Source organism: Coenobita brevimanus, chromosome 26, assembly GCF_032717465.1.
Source record: "Coenobita brevimanus isolate Jiangsu-jjx chromosome 26, ASM3271746v2, whole genome shotgun sequence".
NCBI classification, from domain to species: domain Eukaryota; kingdom Metazoa; phylum Arthropoda; class Malacostraca; order Decapoda; family Coenobitidae; genus Coenobita; species Coenobita brevimanus.
Window position 1 is genome coordinate 11654460 of NC_136979.1, and position 16537 is coordinate 11670996.

General features: G+C 44.0%; 1 protein-coding gene across 1 annotated transcript in view; it reads right to left on the bottom strand.

Annotated features, from left to right (window-relative positions):
• Positions 1-16537, bottom strand: part of LOC145394186 (uncharacterized) — a 109253-nt gene that overhangs the window by 48267 nt on the left and 44449 nt on the right. The window contains exon 3 of the mRNA XM_080268171.1: positions 10341-10492. Coding sequence (XP_080124297.1) covers positions 10341-10492 — 152 coding nt within the window. The remainder of the gene's footprint in view (positions 1-10340; positions 10493-16537) is intronic.

Genomic DNA, 16537 nt, shown 5'->3' on the forward strand with positions numbered 1-16537 from the left:
TAACGAATGCCAAAATTTATTTTAATGGGCAATATTACGCCGAGCCCGCTCTTTGTCAGCTGATTCCACCAAAGTGCCACTGATGGTGAAAACATGCACCAATCACTTCCGCCCTACCATCCAAAACAGTATAGTACCTCGCCCCCACATGTGCAACATTTATTTTGTCATCATGCCACCCTAACACCCTGCTACAAGCCCCGACAAACAAGTCATCAAGTCCACCAGGAAAAGCTTTATTGCACTCTTGAGAAGAGCTGTAGATTAAAGGGTCGGGAGTCATAAAATACACAAATATTGATTCTGACTGAGCAAAAAGGGGTTAATACAAGTGGATGGGGCAAAAACTGGGGTCCTGGAACCAAACTCCATTTAGCCCATGTTATTGTAAGTTTGCACAACGAAAGATCGCTTAGTGAATGTTTTTTCAGGAATGTAACCTGTTTGTAAGGTGGGGGCCTCCTATATATCATTTTAATGTACAATATGTATGGTAATACAGTATAGAGAGAATCTGTACCAAGTCTGCAGTGCCATTCAGAATTTGACAGTCCTATCATCTATATTCCTTGCTTAAGTTTATGGAAGGGATGGTAAATTGAATCACAGAATGTAACAAATGAAGATCGAGCAAGACTATATGAGTCTCTGAGTGAGAAAGTGGTGTCAGGAGCCTAGCCCTCACAGTCCAATTGCACCACTGCTGATAGATCTAGGAGAAGAATAGTGGCCATCTACAACAGCAGCTATAGAATCACCAGAAAGGAAGCTATAGATGAAGACACAGATAGAGGGAAAGAAACAGTAAGAGGGCAGTTTGGAAATTAAAGATTTATGCTTGATTTGATCGAAAGTCCTTGAGACATCAAGTGCAATGGCAAGGCTTTCACCAAAGTCCCGAAAGGAGGATGACCAGGAGTTTGAAAGGTAAGTAAGATGATCACCAGTGAAGCGTCCCTGACAGAACCCCTACTGACAATCAGAACGACAGTTGCAATAGGAAAGATGCTTTAAAAATTTTCTGTTAAGAATAGACTCAAAACTTTTGAGATCCAGGATGTTAAAGCAAATGGGCGATAGTTAGAGGGTTGGGAATGGTCACCCTTCTTTGGGACAGGCTGAATAAGAGCAAGCTTCCAGCAAGAAGGAATGGTACAAGTTGACAGACAAAGGTGAAAGAGTTTACCTAAGCAGGGTATATGCACAGCAGCACTGTTCTTGAGAACAAGAGGAGGGACCCCATCAGGCCCATATGCCTTGTTAATATAAAGGCCAATGATGGCAAAAAATACATCAGTTGAAGAAGTTTTAATGTCAACCATAAGCAAGTCAGAGGGGGGAAGTGATGGAGGAAGAGCACTGAATCATCTAAGGTGGAATTGGAGGAGAAAGTCTGAGCAAAGAGATCTGCTTTATCAGTAGAAGAAATAGCTACAGAGCCATCAGAGTGGGAAAGCATAAGGAAGGATGATGAGGTAATGTTATTACAGGGGTGTTTGGCAAGGTGCCAGAAGGAACGGGAATAATTTGAGTTGAAGATTTGAGAACATTTAGTACGGATGAAATTATTTTTAGCAGAGCAAAGAACAGACTTAGCACGATTCCGGGCAGGAACGTAAACAAATGTGATTCAGGGGTGGATTGGCTCTGGTACCTTTTATAGGCCTTTTCCTTCTTGTGGACAGCATTAGCACAAGCGTGCTTAAACCAAGGCTTTTTTGCACTATACAGTACTCAGTTTTTTTTATCGAGGCGAAGATGCACTTGACAGTTTGGCGATGATTGGCTGAATGCAACATTACTTCATAAACTTTTTATTGTTATTTGACAACATATTATCTGATGGGGAAATTTGGGTTAGTAAATGTTATTCGGACATGTTGCATTCAGCCAATCGTCACCAACCTGTCAAGTGCATCTTCGCCTCAGTAAAAACAAATGAGTATAGTCAGAGGACACGAAAAAGGAATGTATGCTTCCATGCCCGATAAAATAACCTCCATACTGTATAAGGCACACTCAGATGACTCCCGACCATGGAAGCAATAATCATTCCTGGGAAAATCAAAGTACTACCTGAAAGCCTCCCAATCAGCAGCTCCAAAGTGCCACAACTGACGTTTCTTTGGATGATCCACAGGCCGTTCTGGACCGATAGGACAGGTTAAGGTAATAAGGGTGTGATCAAAGGAGCCCAACGGAAAGGAATGATTAACAGTGTAAGCAGAAGGATTAGTTGTTAGGAAGAAGTATGTTGGAACTCTCTCCAAGGCTGTCAGGGATACAGGCAGGGTGCTGTACAAGCTGCACTAGGTCATTACGGATAGAAAAGAATGTAGGCTTGTTCACCAGGTGGATCAGTGAAAGGAGAGGAGAGCCAAAGGTGGTGGTGAACAATGAAATCTCCTAGAATGGAGATTTCAGAGAAAGGAGACATGGATAGGATATGTTCCATTGTAGAAGTACGATAGTCTAAGAATTTTTCAGTCACTAGAATTTGAGGAAAAGTAAATAGCACAGATATACTCAGTCAGAGAATGACAGGAAAGCCGAAGTCAGAGTAGAGAATTCAGAAGAATCAAGTTCAGGAACACAAGAGCAAGATAAGTTGTTGCATATATACACTATGAAATGAGTACAAAGAAAGTAGGAGGATACAATGAAGGGTTTGCCATCAGTTGTCTCAAAGAGCTGAGTCTCAGTTAAGAAGAAAAGGCAAGGTTTAGAGAAGGAGAGGTGGTGCTCAACAGAAAGAAAGTTAGAGAAAAGGCCACAAATGCTGCAGAAATGAAGAAGTGAGTCAGACAGTGGTTCCATGCAATTCGTTGAATCGTCACCAAGACATCTATGGTCCCCCCCTACCCTCATCGGGACTCTGAGGCTTGGTTAACCCGCCCCGTCCCGACCACTTTTTCACGACTGGTACCCCCCAATCCCGACCATTTTTCGACCCTTTTTTTTTTTGCTAAAACTTTCGCTTTTGGTCAGAAACAATGGTCAGTGACAAGGAAATTGTTCCCCGGGGTCCATAATTACCTTAAACAGGTATGCCTTTGTCCCACCTGGCCCCGTGTTCTCCGTAGGCGGTCTGAGCCTCTAACGTTTTCTATGGTATTATAAGTCTGGGAAACCAATGAAAGTAAGTAGATATGTATTTATTACAAACATAAAAACATGTGATAAAAGAGTATATTGGATTTTATACAAAAATAGAGCAGAAATAAGCATTGTACCATCGTGCGAAACGAACAAAATCAGGCAACTTGGTCACGATGAATCGCTAACATTCGAAAATCATGATACATATCATTTTTTTTACTTACATAATATTTCTACAATAACATTATACCATTTTACATTTTATTGAACTGTTTTTACGTATTCACAGGCCTTTTGATAACATTTAGCGTAATGTTAGCGCTTATTTACGTAGTGAGTGAACTCGCTGTGACTGTTGTTTCAACTCGTATTGTGTTTTTTCTACTTACATAATACTTTTCTAATAACATTATACACTTTTCAACTTTATAGAACTGTTTTGAGATAATTTCAGGCCCTACCCCTGGGGGTAGGGGGGTTTTCAAGAATACTCCCCCAGTATCCCTGCTGTCGTAAAAGGCGACTAAAAGGGTTGGCGGAGGGTTAGTGCCCCTCCCCGGAAAACAACTAACTAAAAAAACAAACAAGAAGCCTCGGACAAGGACTGACCAAACGATGACGACCCAGGACCGGACAAAGGACTTGGTAATGAGTACATGGAATGTAAGAGGAGCGAATGATGAGGTGAAAGAGAGAGAGATTGTCCAGGTGCTTGAGGGTGCGGAAGTGGATGTATGTGGAATAACTGAAACAAAATGGAGAGGAGAAAGTGTGAGAGAATGGGAGTATGGATGGGGTATATGTGCAGGAGTAGATGAGAATAAGAGGGCAAAGGAAGGAGTGTGTATAGTTGTGAGTAAAAGATGGAAGAAGAGCATAAGACAGTATGGATCGGTTGGGTCAAGGATTGTGTGGGTAAAGTTGAAAGTTAGAATACAAATGTGGGCGATTGTGTGTGTGTATGCGCCAACGCAAGATCGTGCTAGAAGAGTGAGAGAAGAGTTCTGGACAAATGTGGAAGTGTGCATGGAAAAGTTTGGAAGGAATGAGAGAGTGTTTTTGATTGGTGATATGAATGGTAAAGTTGGTAATGTGAAGGTGGATGGAATAGTTGGTGAGTGGGGTGTGCCTGCCGAGATGGATGAGAATGGGAGTGCGTTAATGGACGTTTGTGCTGGGAGGGGGTTGGTGATAGCCAATACCCTCTTCAGGCATAAAATGATCCACAGGTATACATGGCGAGTGATGAGAAGGGTGGGTGGTGAACTGAATGAAAGGAAGGCAATGATTGATTATGTGTGTGTGGATGAAAGGATGCGAAGATGTGTAAAGGATGCAAGAGTGTATAGAGGTTGGGGGAGTGGACTTTCTGACCACTACTTGGTGGTGGCCAGAATTAGGATGCAAGTGAGATGGAGAAATAGAAGAAGGGAAAGACAAGAGGAAGGAGTAGTTGCAAGGAGAGTGGAAAGGTTACAAGAGGATGAGAAAAAGGCAGAGTATAAAAGAGAAGTGGAGGAACGATTGGGCAAATATGAATTGGAGCAGATGGGAGACGTGGAAGGTGTGTGTAAGATATTTACAGAAGAAATATGTGCAGCATGTGATGTGGTGTGTGGAAGGAAGAGAAGGCGGAGGGGGGTGCAAGGAACAGCGTGGTGGACTGAAGAGGTGAAACAGGCTGTGGCACAAAAGAAGAAAGCATACAATGAATGGGTGAGAAATAGGGGCGTGGAAGAAGTTGAGAGGTGGAAGAGAGAGTTATATGTGGAAAGGAAGAGAGAGGTGAAAAGATTAGTAAGAGAGAGTAAGAGGAGAGTGGATGAGGAATTTGGAAGGAATTTGAGTGTAAAGTGGAGGGACTGTAAGAAAATGTTCTGGAGAGAAGTGAAAAGAGTAAGACAGGGTGGAAGTGAAGTTAGCAGGGGAGTGAAAGATAAAAATGGTAGATTACTAGTGGAGAAGGGGGAAAAGGTGAGCAGATGGAGAGAACACTTTAAGGAATTGTTGAATGCAGAGGATGGAAGTAATGCGAGTATAAGTGGCTGGGGAATGGCTGGGAGAAGGAGGGAGGTGAGAAGACAGGAAGAAATCAGTAGGATAGAAGTTGTGGAAGCAATGAAGAAAGTTAAATCGGGGAAAGCCCCAGGAATTGATGGAGTGTGTGGTGAAATGCTGAAGCATGGGGGAGAGATAGTAGTAGAATGGATGTGGAAGATGTGCAGATTGGCCTGGGAGGAAGGTAGAGTCCTGGAGGATTGGAAGTCAGGTATAATTATTCCCTTGTACAAAGGAAAAGGGGAAAAAGAAGTGTGTGGTAATCATAAGGGCATTTGTCTTCTTAGTATAATAAGAAAAGTGTATGGTAGGATACTTATAGACAGAGTTAGAGAAAGAACAGAGAAATTAGTTGGAGAAGAACAGGGAGGCTTTAGGAAGGGAAGAGGTTGTGTAGATCAGATATTCATTCTTAGATCTTTAGTGGAAAAGTTTCTAGAGAAGGGAAAGAAGTTGTATGCGGCTTTCATGGATTTGGAGAAAGCATATGACAGGGTGGATAGACAAGGATTGTGGAAAGTGTTAAGAATATATGGAGTAGATGGGAAGTTGTTGAATGCTGTGAAGAGTATGTACGATGGTGCGAAGGCTGCAGTGCGTGTGGATGGTGAACTAAGTGAATTTTTCTCTTTGAAAGTTGGTTTGAAGCAGGGATGTGTCATGTCTCCATGGTTGTTCAATCTGTATATGGATGGGGTAATAAAAGAGGTACAAGGTAGGGTAGTGGATGTTGGAGTGGCCTTGGTGAGAGAGGATAGTGTTTGGAAACTCCCTGTACTGTTGTTTGCAGATGATACTGTGTTGTTGAGTGAAGACGAAGGGGAGCTGCAAGGCTTGGTGGATGAGTTTGAGAGAGTGTGTAAGAAACGGAACCTAAAGGTGAATGTAGGGAAGAGTAAAGTGATGGTCTTTGAGAGAGGTGAAATTAGTGAACGTACAGCGAGGTTAGATGGTAAGGAATTGGAAAATGTGAGTACGTTCAAGTATTTGGGTAGTGTGATGAGTAAGGATGGAGGTTTGGAGGGTGAAGTGCTTGAAAGGGTACAGCAGGGAAGAATGGTTGCTGGTTCCTTGAAAGCAGTGATAAGAAACAGGGAAGTGAGCATGGAAGTGAAAAAGTTACTACATGACAGTATTGTGATACCAACTCTAACGTACGGAAGTGAAGCTTGGACATTGTTGGAAGGACACAAGTCAAGAGTGAGAGCAGTGGAAATGAGTTATTTAAGAGGAGCCTGTGGAGTCACGTGGAGAGACAGGCTGACGAATGAGGATATAAAGGAGCGTTGTGGTGTGGATGTGGATGTGATAGGAAGCGTTATGAGGAACACACTGAGGTGGTTTGGCCATGTGGAGAGGATGAAGGGTGAAAGACTGACGAAGAGAGTGTATGTGAGTGAGGTGGAGGGGGGAAGAGGGAGGGGGAGGCCGAGGATGAGATGGAGAGATGGGGTGGAGAGGTATATGAGAGAGGGGGGTGTGAGTTGGGAGCAGGGCAGTGAAATGGCGGGGGACAGGGCGACTTGGAGCCGATTTGTTTGTGGCCACCCCAAACGGGATTGCGGCGTCTGGCAATAGATAGATAAATAGATAGTAATAATAGTGCATAATAACACACACGGTGAAGTCGCTATGACTACTATTTCAACTTACAACCTATTTTTGTACTTATACTGTATAATAATTCTCCACTAACATTGCACATGTTTACACTTGATATAATTGATATCGCATAATTTCAGAACTTACGATGCAACTGAGCGTCATATTAGCGCGTACTTACACAGGGAGTGTTATCGCGATATCATTTGTTTCATCTTACACTAGTATTCAACTTATAAAATACCTTACTACTAACATTACAACAAATTCCACTTTATATAATTCCTATCACATACTTACTGTGAGTGTACTCATGACATCAATTATTACAACTTACACTATTGTTCAATTTATACGTTTTATTCATGCTAACATTACACCCGTTTCCACTTTATATTCTTGCTATCACATTTTTACTGACCAAAGTGTTATACTGAGCGTCATATTTTCGCAGATTTACACAGTGGGTGTACTCATGACATCAATTATTACAACTTACACTATTTTTCAACTTATACGTTTTATTCATGCTAACATTACACCCGTTTCCACTTTATATTCCTGCTATCACATATTTACTGACCAGAGTGTTATACTGAGCGTCATATTTTCGCAGATTTATACAGTGGGTGTAGTTTTCATATCACTTCGTTCAACTTACACTATTTCTCAACTTATACATTACTTTCCTGCAAACATTACACCCGTTTCAAGTTTATATAAGACTTGGCACATACTGACTGGCCTTACCATTATACTGAGCGTCATATCGCCATCCCACACAGTTTCAGTAGTGTAGGAAGTTATGGTACTCTCTGAAACATGGCTGAAGGCACAACGCAACATTGGTGGTGGTGGGGGAGGTGGAGAGCGGCTCCTTTCATCACTCGCACTTCTCTTCCCTCTCCCTTTTCCTTTACCCCTTTCCCTTCCCTTTCCTTCCTTTCCCCACATCCTGGGGCTGTGTGGAGGAAGTTTGGGAATATTGTATGGCGAAAGACGTGCTGGGGAGTGGCTCCACCTCCTCTCCCCTAGGCCTACGTGCACCACGTGCTCGTGCTGCCTCCCTCACACCACTTCCCTTTCACCCCGCACTCCCACCACACCACTTTCGCCTTCCCCAGACAAAACACTAGGCCATACTTTATTTGCCTTCTCGCCCCACCTTCTGATCCTCGGGGTGAGATTTTTTCCTTCCCCAACCACGAGGCAACATCACGTCCTAAGCCACCGTCATCGTCATCGTCCTCATCAGAATCTCTCTCTAGGGGATGGAGAGAGGTCCATGCAGGTGTTTTGGGTGCAGGCTGGCCTTCCCTTGCCTTATGATACGTGACATACCGCTTTTTCCGGGGCGAAGGGACCTCCTCATCACTGCTTGTTATTTCCTCCTCAGGCTGCACATAATCTCGATCCACCACTTCATCATCAAGTGGAGAATCACTATCTCCAGTGAAGGCATCCAGGGCGGATTGTATTTCGTCGTCTGAGAGACCTTTACGCGCCATGTCTGACCTGGGTCACTGCTAACAGGTGAGTGACCGAGAAAAGGGCGAGCGCAGGCCACACGGGGTCTGGGACGCTGCCCGCCTGGGGGCAGGTAGGGGAGGCTTGGGTACGTGGGCGAATCGAAAATCTTGTGCGAATTTTGAAAATTGTGGAAATTATGAACCTTGCAATTGCAGGACGTTGAAGTACGTCAACGGGATTGGCAGTGACATAACGTGAGGACGTGGAAGTACATCGACGGGACGCCGCGGGTTAAATGACACAATTTTAAAATTTTGAACAGGAAGTATAGTGTGCAATGTGCATGTAGTCTGGTGCTGACAGTAAGAGAAACCTGTACTGGAGATTATGCTGGCCTACCCTCTGTATTACTGAAATAATGAAAAAGTACATCAAAGGGGGATGGTCAGGAACTAGTCCTGTGGACTGATGAAACAGGAGCTCCAGTTCTCCCCGTCATAAGCTTTCCAGCCACCTTGGGAGTACTGCCCTCCTTGACTGGTGCTACAGTCTGCTGTCTTGTCTCCCTCCCAGTCCCTCTGCCCTCTCTCACCCCTGCTTGTCTCCCTCCCTATTCCCCCACCCTCCCCCCACCCCTGTTTGTCTCCCTCCCTATCCCCCCACCCTCCCCTACCCTTGCTGGTCTCCCTCCCCATCCCCCCACCCTCCCCCACCCCTGCCTGTTTACCTCCCTGTGCCCCCACCCTTCCCCACCCCAACTTGTCTACCACCTCGTTCCCCCACTCTCCCCCATCCCCGCTTGTCTCCCTTTCCGTACCTCCAGGTCCGCTCGTTCACTCTTCCACTTTCGCTGTGTCTCTTGGCCTGAATACCTTCCTGTATGTGATGTTTATGTCTCATTTTTAGCAGCAGAACTGTTTATGAGGATAATAACATTACCTATGGTGTTTCTAAGTCAATCTCTATTTGAGTATGAGTTTGGGCCTGGAATACATCTCTGAATTTTCTTCAGTATCTTATGGGGAAAATTGCTTCGATATCCAACATACTCGCAGACCGAACATTCCCACTGGTACGCAACACTGCCGGATATCAGGGTAGGCCTGTACTGTACCTTATAACTTTTAACATGGTACAGTACTCAATAAATTACTTATCGTATATATTCCCTAATGCAACAATCACATCTTAGAGACCAAATAGAAGAGGAATATTATTTATCCACAGGCAAAAATTACCAAGAAATAGAAAACAATTGGCAGAAAAGATTACTGTGGTACACACCATGGGATACGTGGATTTTTTTTTTTTCCATGAGACCAACTCTGGACAGACATCCGACAGTCTGTTTCCTGTGGCTCCGTAGCCCTCCAATGTACTTCATCTCGACATGTCACCACTTCTGCCCAAACACCCACCATCCATAATGAATACATGCTAGGGCTGTCTCATGCATGACTGGCATATTGGTATTAGCTGGAGTGCTTTTACGACATCGGCGGGCCTTTATGGTAGATCAGTAAAGACTGCTTTAACAAAATTACAATTCTTAAACCCTTCCCTGCCCCAGCTGGGATTAAAACCTGGATACACTGAAACTACAAGCCACCTCTCTAGCCACTCTGCCTCTGCCTCCCACAATGCAGACATGAAAAAAATGACTGTGATATGAAGTAATATTAAATTAAACAAGTTTGCAAAGAAAAGATAATTCAAAAATCAATACTAACAGTCATGCAGCATAGTGTACTTCCAAGCACAACAATGCACAGTAATACACAGGGCAAGATCAAGATATGATGGGACCCTAGGCATGGGAAGCAGTGGAGGTCCTATTTGGCAACTGTTTACAGAGAGAGTCTGTGAAACAACTGAACTTGACAAGAATGCTGCCAAGATGCATAAAAAATCCATGCAGAGTGCATTAATTATGATAAATCATAACTAAAATATATAATTAACAAATAAAATTTTAAAAATCTGATTTTGAAAGGCCCCTTCAGACTGTAGAGCTCAAAGTTGTAGCTTCTTTATCTTATGCCTCAATCCTGGCCTGGTAATATTTTATAAAGTTATGAACTATATAACATTAAAAGAAAATGAATATGTACCTTAACACTGAGAACAGGCTCCCAAGAGTGAAGAGTAAGGAGAATTTGCGGGCCTTGAACACAAGGAGTGGAAAATACATTGCAGCTAGGGAGAAACATATCAGGCCCATCACTACACATGCCAAGAATCCTAAGATTCTTTGTTTTCGTCCCTGGAAAAAAAAAAAAAAAAGGCTGATTGTTATGGTGACTTACATACACATTCATTTACTGAAGATAATGTACAACCAGATGACTGTAGTATTGTATTTGTATACATATATATGCTTTGTTTGTTTCATTTATAAAGGCTTAAACATGCTTGCATGCATCAGCCTCGGTCACCTAATGGCAGCTCTACACACTATCTCTGGCAGCCTCCCTATTCAGTCCCTTATCCCTAAGGCCACACAGTATGACCTTGTCCCACGTTTTTTTTCAGTCTCTCTTGCAACCCTACCCCCGATGTTCACATTTCTCACTTGCCGCACCCAACTGTCAACCTTCATACTCACAACATGTCCAAATCACCTTCAATCAACCCCTCCTCATCACAATATCAATACACTCCAGTCTAATCTTTCCTCTCAACTTTCATTCATAATTCTAGCCCCCAAAGGCCTGGCATTCAAGAACACACTACACATCCATCTAATCACTGCTGCATAAGTTGGAGCCTACAAATATTCTCTTCCTTTACTGTCCAGGTCTCGCAACCATACAGCATTACACCCCTAACATGCCGAATACTCTTAGTACCGGGGGAGAGCTCCCTCAGTGACAGGAAAGGCAACAGCTCCCTGAACTTCCTTCAACTACTCCTTACCCTAGCCACAGAGCTAGGTCCAGCCCTACCTCCAGCACATAACATGTCCCCCAAATAACAAAACTCCTCTTCACACTCAAGAGAACTGCCAGCGAGAACAATCCTTTCATGCCTACACTCTCTACTTGATCTCCCTGACATACTGCACACCCAAAATCATTATTATCTCACAGTCTATCTCTAATACCATTACATTTCTTATGCACCCACTTATCACAAATGATGCAAAGGATGGAGTTACTTTCCACACACTTGTGGCAAACTGCACATAGCCACATCCCTCTGCTTTGACAGTACCGCCACCAGCCCTGGACACCATCACTTTTGTTTTATCCACACTTACTTTCAAACCCTCGGGGCCCAGTCTGTCTCCATTTCCTAAATCTTTCCTCTGCCTCCCTTTCATTTTCTGCAATCGACACCAATTCACCAACATATTACATCTCCCACGGGAGTCCATTTCAGAAATCATGGGAGAAATCTTCAAGCACCAAAGCCAACAATAAGGGGCTCAAGACTGACCGCTAATGCACGTCAACATTTGCAGAAAACTCACTCAACTCTCCATTCACACTCACCTGGGTGCGACCAACCACAAACATAGCTATAACTACTCTAACCAGCCATCCCTCAATTCAAAGCTTTCTCATTGCCCACTTCACCATCTCCCTAGGGACTCTGTCAAAGGCCTTCTCCAAATCAATGAAAACAGTACAAATCCCTTTTCTTTCCTGATGATGTTGGACAATGAATACAGGCAACCTCCCAAATTCAAAGCCTCCGCTTTTACGTGGATTTTTCCCCCAGTAAAAATTTTTTCAGCGATCCGAGTCTGCAGAAAGCACTGGAAGGCATTTGCGGCATTTTGCAGCATCGGTTATTTCCCGCACTCAGCCAGCCGCAAATTGTTTCATGAGGAGGCCACACCAATACATACCTGCATCTGAGCCCAGTCCACTCCTCTCTCTCTCTCTCTCTCCCCTGCACTCGCATCAATAATGCCTCCTCTACGCTCTCGCTTGGTACCTGTACTAATTATTGACTTTTAACTTCCTTTATTGCCCTACTCTAGTGCTCTCACTTGTGCAAATGCTTCAACTGCAGTGCCATGCTATACTGCAGGGCAAAGTACGGCCCTATTTTACGAGTTTTTGTGCATGTTGATATGATAACTTGTGCTATCACATGTGCATGCCATACAGGGGTTGTAGCCTAGGGTCAGCATTAATTTGTGCCATAGCCTAGTTCTCCGTCACGTGTGCTTGCGTTATAAATGCAGTGCCGTGGAAAACAGTAGAGCATTATGGTCCTATTTTTTTATTTTTTTGTGATAACTGTGTGATAACTTGTTATCCCATAGGTGTATCCAGCATGGGCCCTAGGTGACCTGCCTCTTCTAGTGGTGAGGGCACCATCCCTAAGTGCCATAAGAAAATGATGAGCCCAGAAGACAAGGTGAAGCTGCTGGATAAGTGTAAGGAGGGCATGACATATACGACTGCTGGAAAACTTTAATGTAAACAAAAGCACGGTATGGTCCACTAAGAAAAACGAGAACAAGATTAGGGAGGTGCTGGCAGTGACTGCGCCTCCCTCGGCTACATAAATGTTGCATGCCAGGGATACGGTACTAGCTAAGATGGAGCATGCTCTCTATTTTTGGACAGTGGGCCAAATCAGAAAATGCAATCCCATAGACAACAACATCATCAAGGAGAAGGCCAAGGCCCTTTATGCAGGGATGGCTGCGAAGAAGGCACAACAGGATGCTCAGGCAGAGCAGGACACCCCCTAGCACCAGTGCTGTCCCTAACACCAGTGCTAGCCCTAGGACCAGCCCTCCCCCATTCGATGCGAGCAAAGGGTGGTTCAACTGATTCTGCAAGTGGTTCTCCCTGCACAGTTTGAAAAGGACGGGGGAATCCGCTTCGGCCAAACATGAGGCTGTGAAAGCATTCCCGGCAGAACTAAAGAATATCATTGACAAGAAGGGCTACAGGCCACAGTGGGTGTGGAATGTGTATGAGACAGGCCTTTATTGGAAAAAGATGCTCTCCAGAACTTACATCGCGAGGGAGGAAAGGCTGGCGCCTGGGTTTAAGGCAGCAAGGGACCGCTGCACCCTGCTCCCCTGTGGCAATGCTGCTGAGCATATGATTAAGCCTGGGTTATTTACAAATCCAAAAACCCCCGAGCACTCGAGCACCACAACAAGAACCTCCACCCTGTGTTCTGGATGAGTAATAAAAAGGCATGGAGCACCAGCAGCATTTTAATGACATGATTCCACCACTTCCTCCTGACGAAGGTATGGTCTTACCTATAGGAGCTGGGCATTTCCTTCAAAATCCTGCTTGTCCTGGACAATGTTCCAGGCCACCCAACGTCACTAGAAGGGTTATGCAAGGAGGTGCAAGTGGTGTTTTTGCCCCCTAACACCACCTCCCTGATACAACTGCTTGACCAGGGTGTAATAAGTGCATTTAAGGCCTATTACACCTGCTGGTCCATGGCTAGGCTATACTCAGCCATGGAGACAAATCCTGGCCTTGGTGTATAGGATTATTGGAAGGGGTTCACCATCCCAGACTGCCTCTTAGTGGCGCAGGAGAGCATGCAAGATTTGCAGCCTGAAACTGTGAATGGCTGCTGGAAGTTGCTGTGGCTGGAGTGTGTCAATGATTTTGAGGGGTTTGCTCCTAGTGACCAAGTGGACTAGGCCGTTAGGAGGACGATGGAGCTGGCACGGCTCATTGGGGGTGAAGGCTTCAATGACATGGAGGAGCGGAAGGTGAGGGAACTCATGAAGGGCCATGAGGTGGGGCTCAGAGATGATGAACTCGTCAAAATGGTTAAGTCGGCAAGTGAGGTGGAGGAGGAACAGCACCCAGACGAAGCCCCACAGGAGCAAGCCCTCACCCTGGAGATGCTGGTGGAGGGAATGAGGATGATTGCCCAGGTCAAGGATTTCTTCTACAGCAAGGACCTGTCCACGGAAAGGGGGTTGAAAGTAAATACTGTAGCGTCATAGATGATGCTATTGTCCCCTATAAGACAGTGTTCTCAGAGATGAAGCTGGCAAGGTCACAGCTCCCAATAACGATGTTCCTGACAAGGCGACCGCAGCCTCCTACTCCCGAGTCTTCGTCCCCCTCCCCTGAGCCTGTGCCTGTCCCTTTGCCTGTTTCTGTCCCTGACCCTGACGACTCATCATCACCTGCTTCTGTGCTCAACATTGACAACCTACCACTACTAAGCAGCAATAACAGCAAGGGAGATGATCGGGAGTCTATGCAAATGTAGACTCCTCATGCCATGCAGTTACACTTCTCATATCTCATCGAGTCATCTACAATTGGTAACTGCATGGCTAATCATCTTCACGTTCATCGTTGTCATCATCATCATCATAATCATCGAACAAGTCGTCACATTATCTCCAGAGTCAATGGTTAGTTAACTCTAAATTTAATGGGTACGGTTACTGCACAAAAAATTGAGGTAAAATATTTACGTGATAACTTCCCCAGTCTCGCACTGCCTGATGTGTGCACATGATACACACTGTCTTGGGAGGTGGTGGAAGTCACCAGGTAAACAATATGCCCTAACTTATCATAACATATCACACCTTCTATTCACTCTCTTTTAGTAATGGCCGCTGCAATGTTATACTATCAAATGAGGTCGTACCTTGGACTGCCATCACCAGCAGGGTAGGGCTGGTGGCACAAGGTCCTCCCAGTCGCCATCAAGCGACTATGCCAGCAGCAACTGTTGTTATTTCTGGTAATGTTCGTCAGCGAGGAGGTGAAAGTGCAGCCTTATTCTTCACCAACATCTGCGGCCTTACCACAAATTTTAGCTCAGTCCATTTTTTCCTTAAGTCCATATCCCCTTTGGCCCTTCTCCTCAGAGAACCATAAATCTCACCCTCTATTGATATATCCCCATTTTGTTTTCCCGGTTACCATCTCCTTACAAACTACCGTTACAAGGGTGGCACCTGTTGTTATATCAAATCCCAATATGCAATTGATACTATTTTAAACTTCACTTCATCCAATTTTGATTACTCATTATACAAACTAAATTGTCATAATATTACCAAATATATTTGTGTAGTTCATCGCTCCCCCAATGCTTCTTTGGAACCCAGTGTATTTGATTCCATATCCACACAGTTGAGTAACCTTAACCTTGCCCTTAGCACCGAAATTACCATTTTGGGTGATTTTAACATACATAATATTGAATGGTTATTGCATTCTGCCAGGACTGACGAAGCTGAACTAGAGTGCTACCTGTTTGCAGAATCGTTTAATCTCACCCAGCTGGTAAGGCAACCAACCAGAATACCTGATAATTCTGACCATAATGCCAATCTCTTGGATTTATTCTTGACAAATAATCCAGATCAATACAGGATAGAAGTACTGTCACCACTTGGATCCTCTGACTACAATCTCATCAAAGCCTCATTAGTTAACCCTCCCACACCTCCCCGTTCTGAACCTGTCAGGGTGACCCAATGGCACTTTCATAGGGCAAACTGGGATGGATTTAGAAATTATCTTGCTGACATTCCATGGGAGTCTTTCTTCTCTAGTGATCCCAATTCTACCCAGTCCCACATTTGCAACTTACTACTAGCTGGTATGGATTTATTCATACCAAGTCAACAGTTCACTAAAAGATCAAACTCTACACAATGGTTTGATGGCAACTGTGCCAAAGCAACAGCCCAAAAGTCATTAGCATATAACTCTTACTTAAAATAAAAAACATCAGAATCACTCTCTCAATTTAAAATTGCTAGAAATCATGCGAAAGCTGTATTAAATCTAGCTAGATCAAACTTTCTACAAAAGCAAGCATCAAAACTATTTAACAACCCTAATGACAATAGAATATTCTGGTCAACTCTTAATTCTTTCAATAATAACTTTAATAAGTCATCTTCCATTCCCCCATTAAAATCTTCAGATGGCAACATTACAAATGACCCACATGCAAAAGCAGATATTTTTGCTAGTACAGTACATTTGCCAGAAACTCTACCATAGACGATACCAGCCAGAATGTCCCAGCACTAGAACTTGACTCTCCCGAAACTGACCCACTTAAAATACAGACAAGATACATAAAATCCATCCTAGACAATTTACCTACCAACAAAGCTCCAGGCCAAGATGGAATTCCACCAATTGTTTTGAAAAAGTGTTCCCCTGAACTTGCCTATGTTCTAGATAAATTATTCAGACTATGCATACCTACTTCTTTATTCCCAAATTCATGGAAAGAAGCCAATATCCATCCAATTCCGAAGAAAGGAAGTTCCTCTGACCCCCCTGATTACAGACCAATAGCTGTCACATCTTCTCTTGGTAAG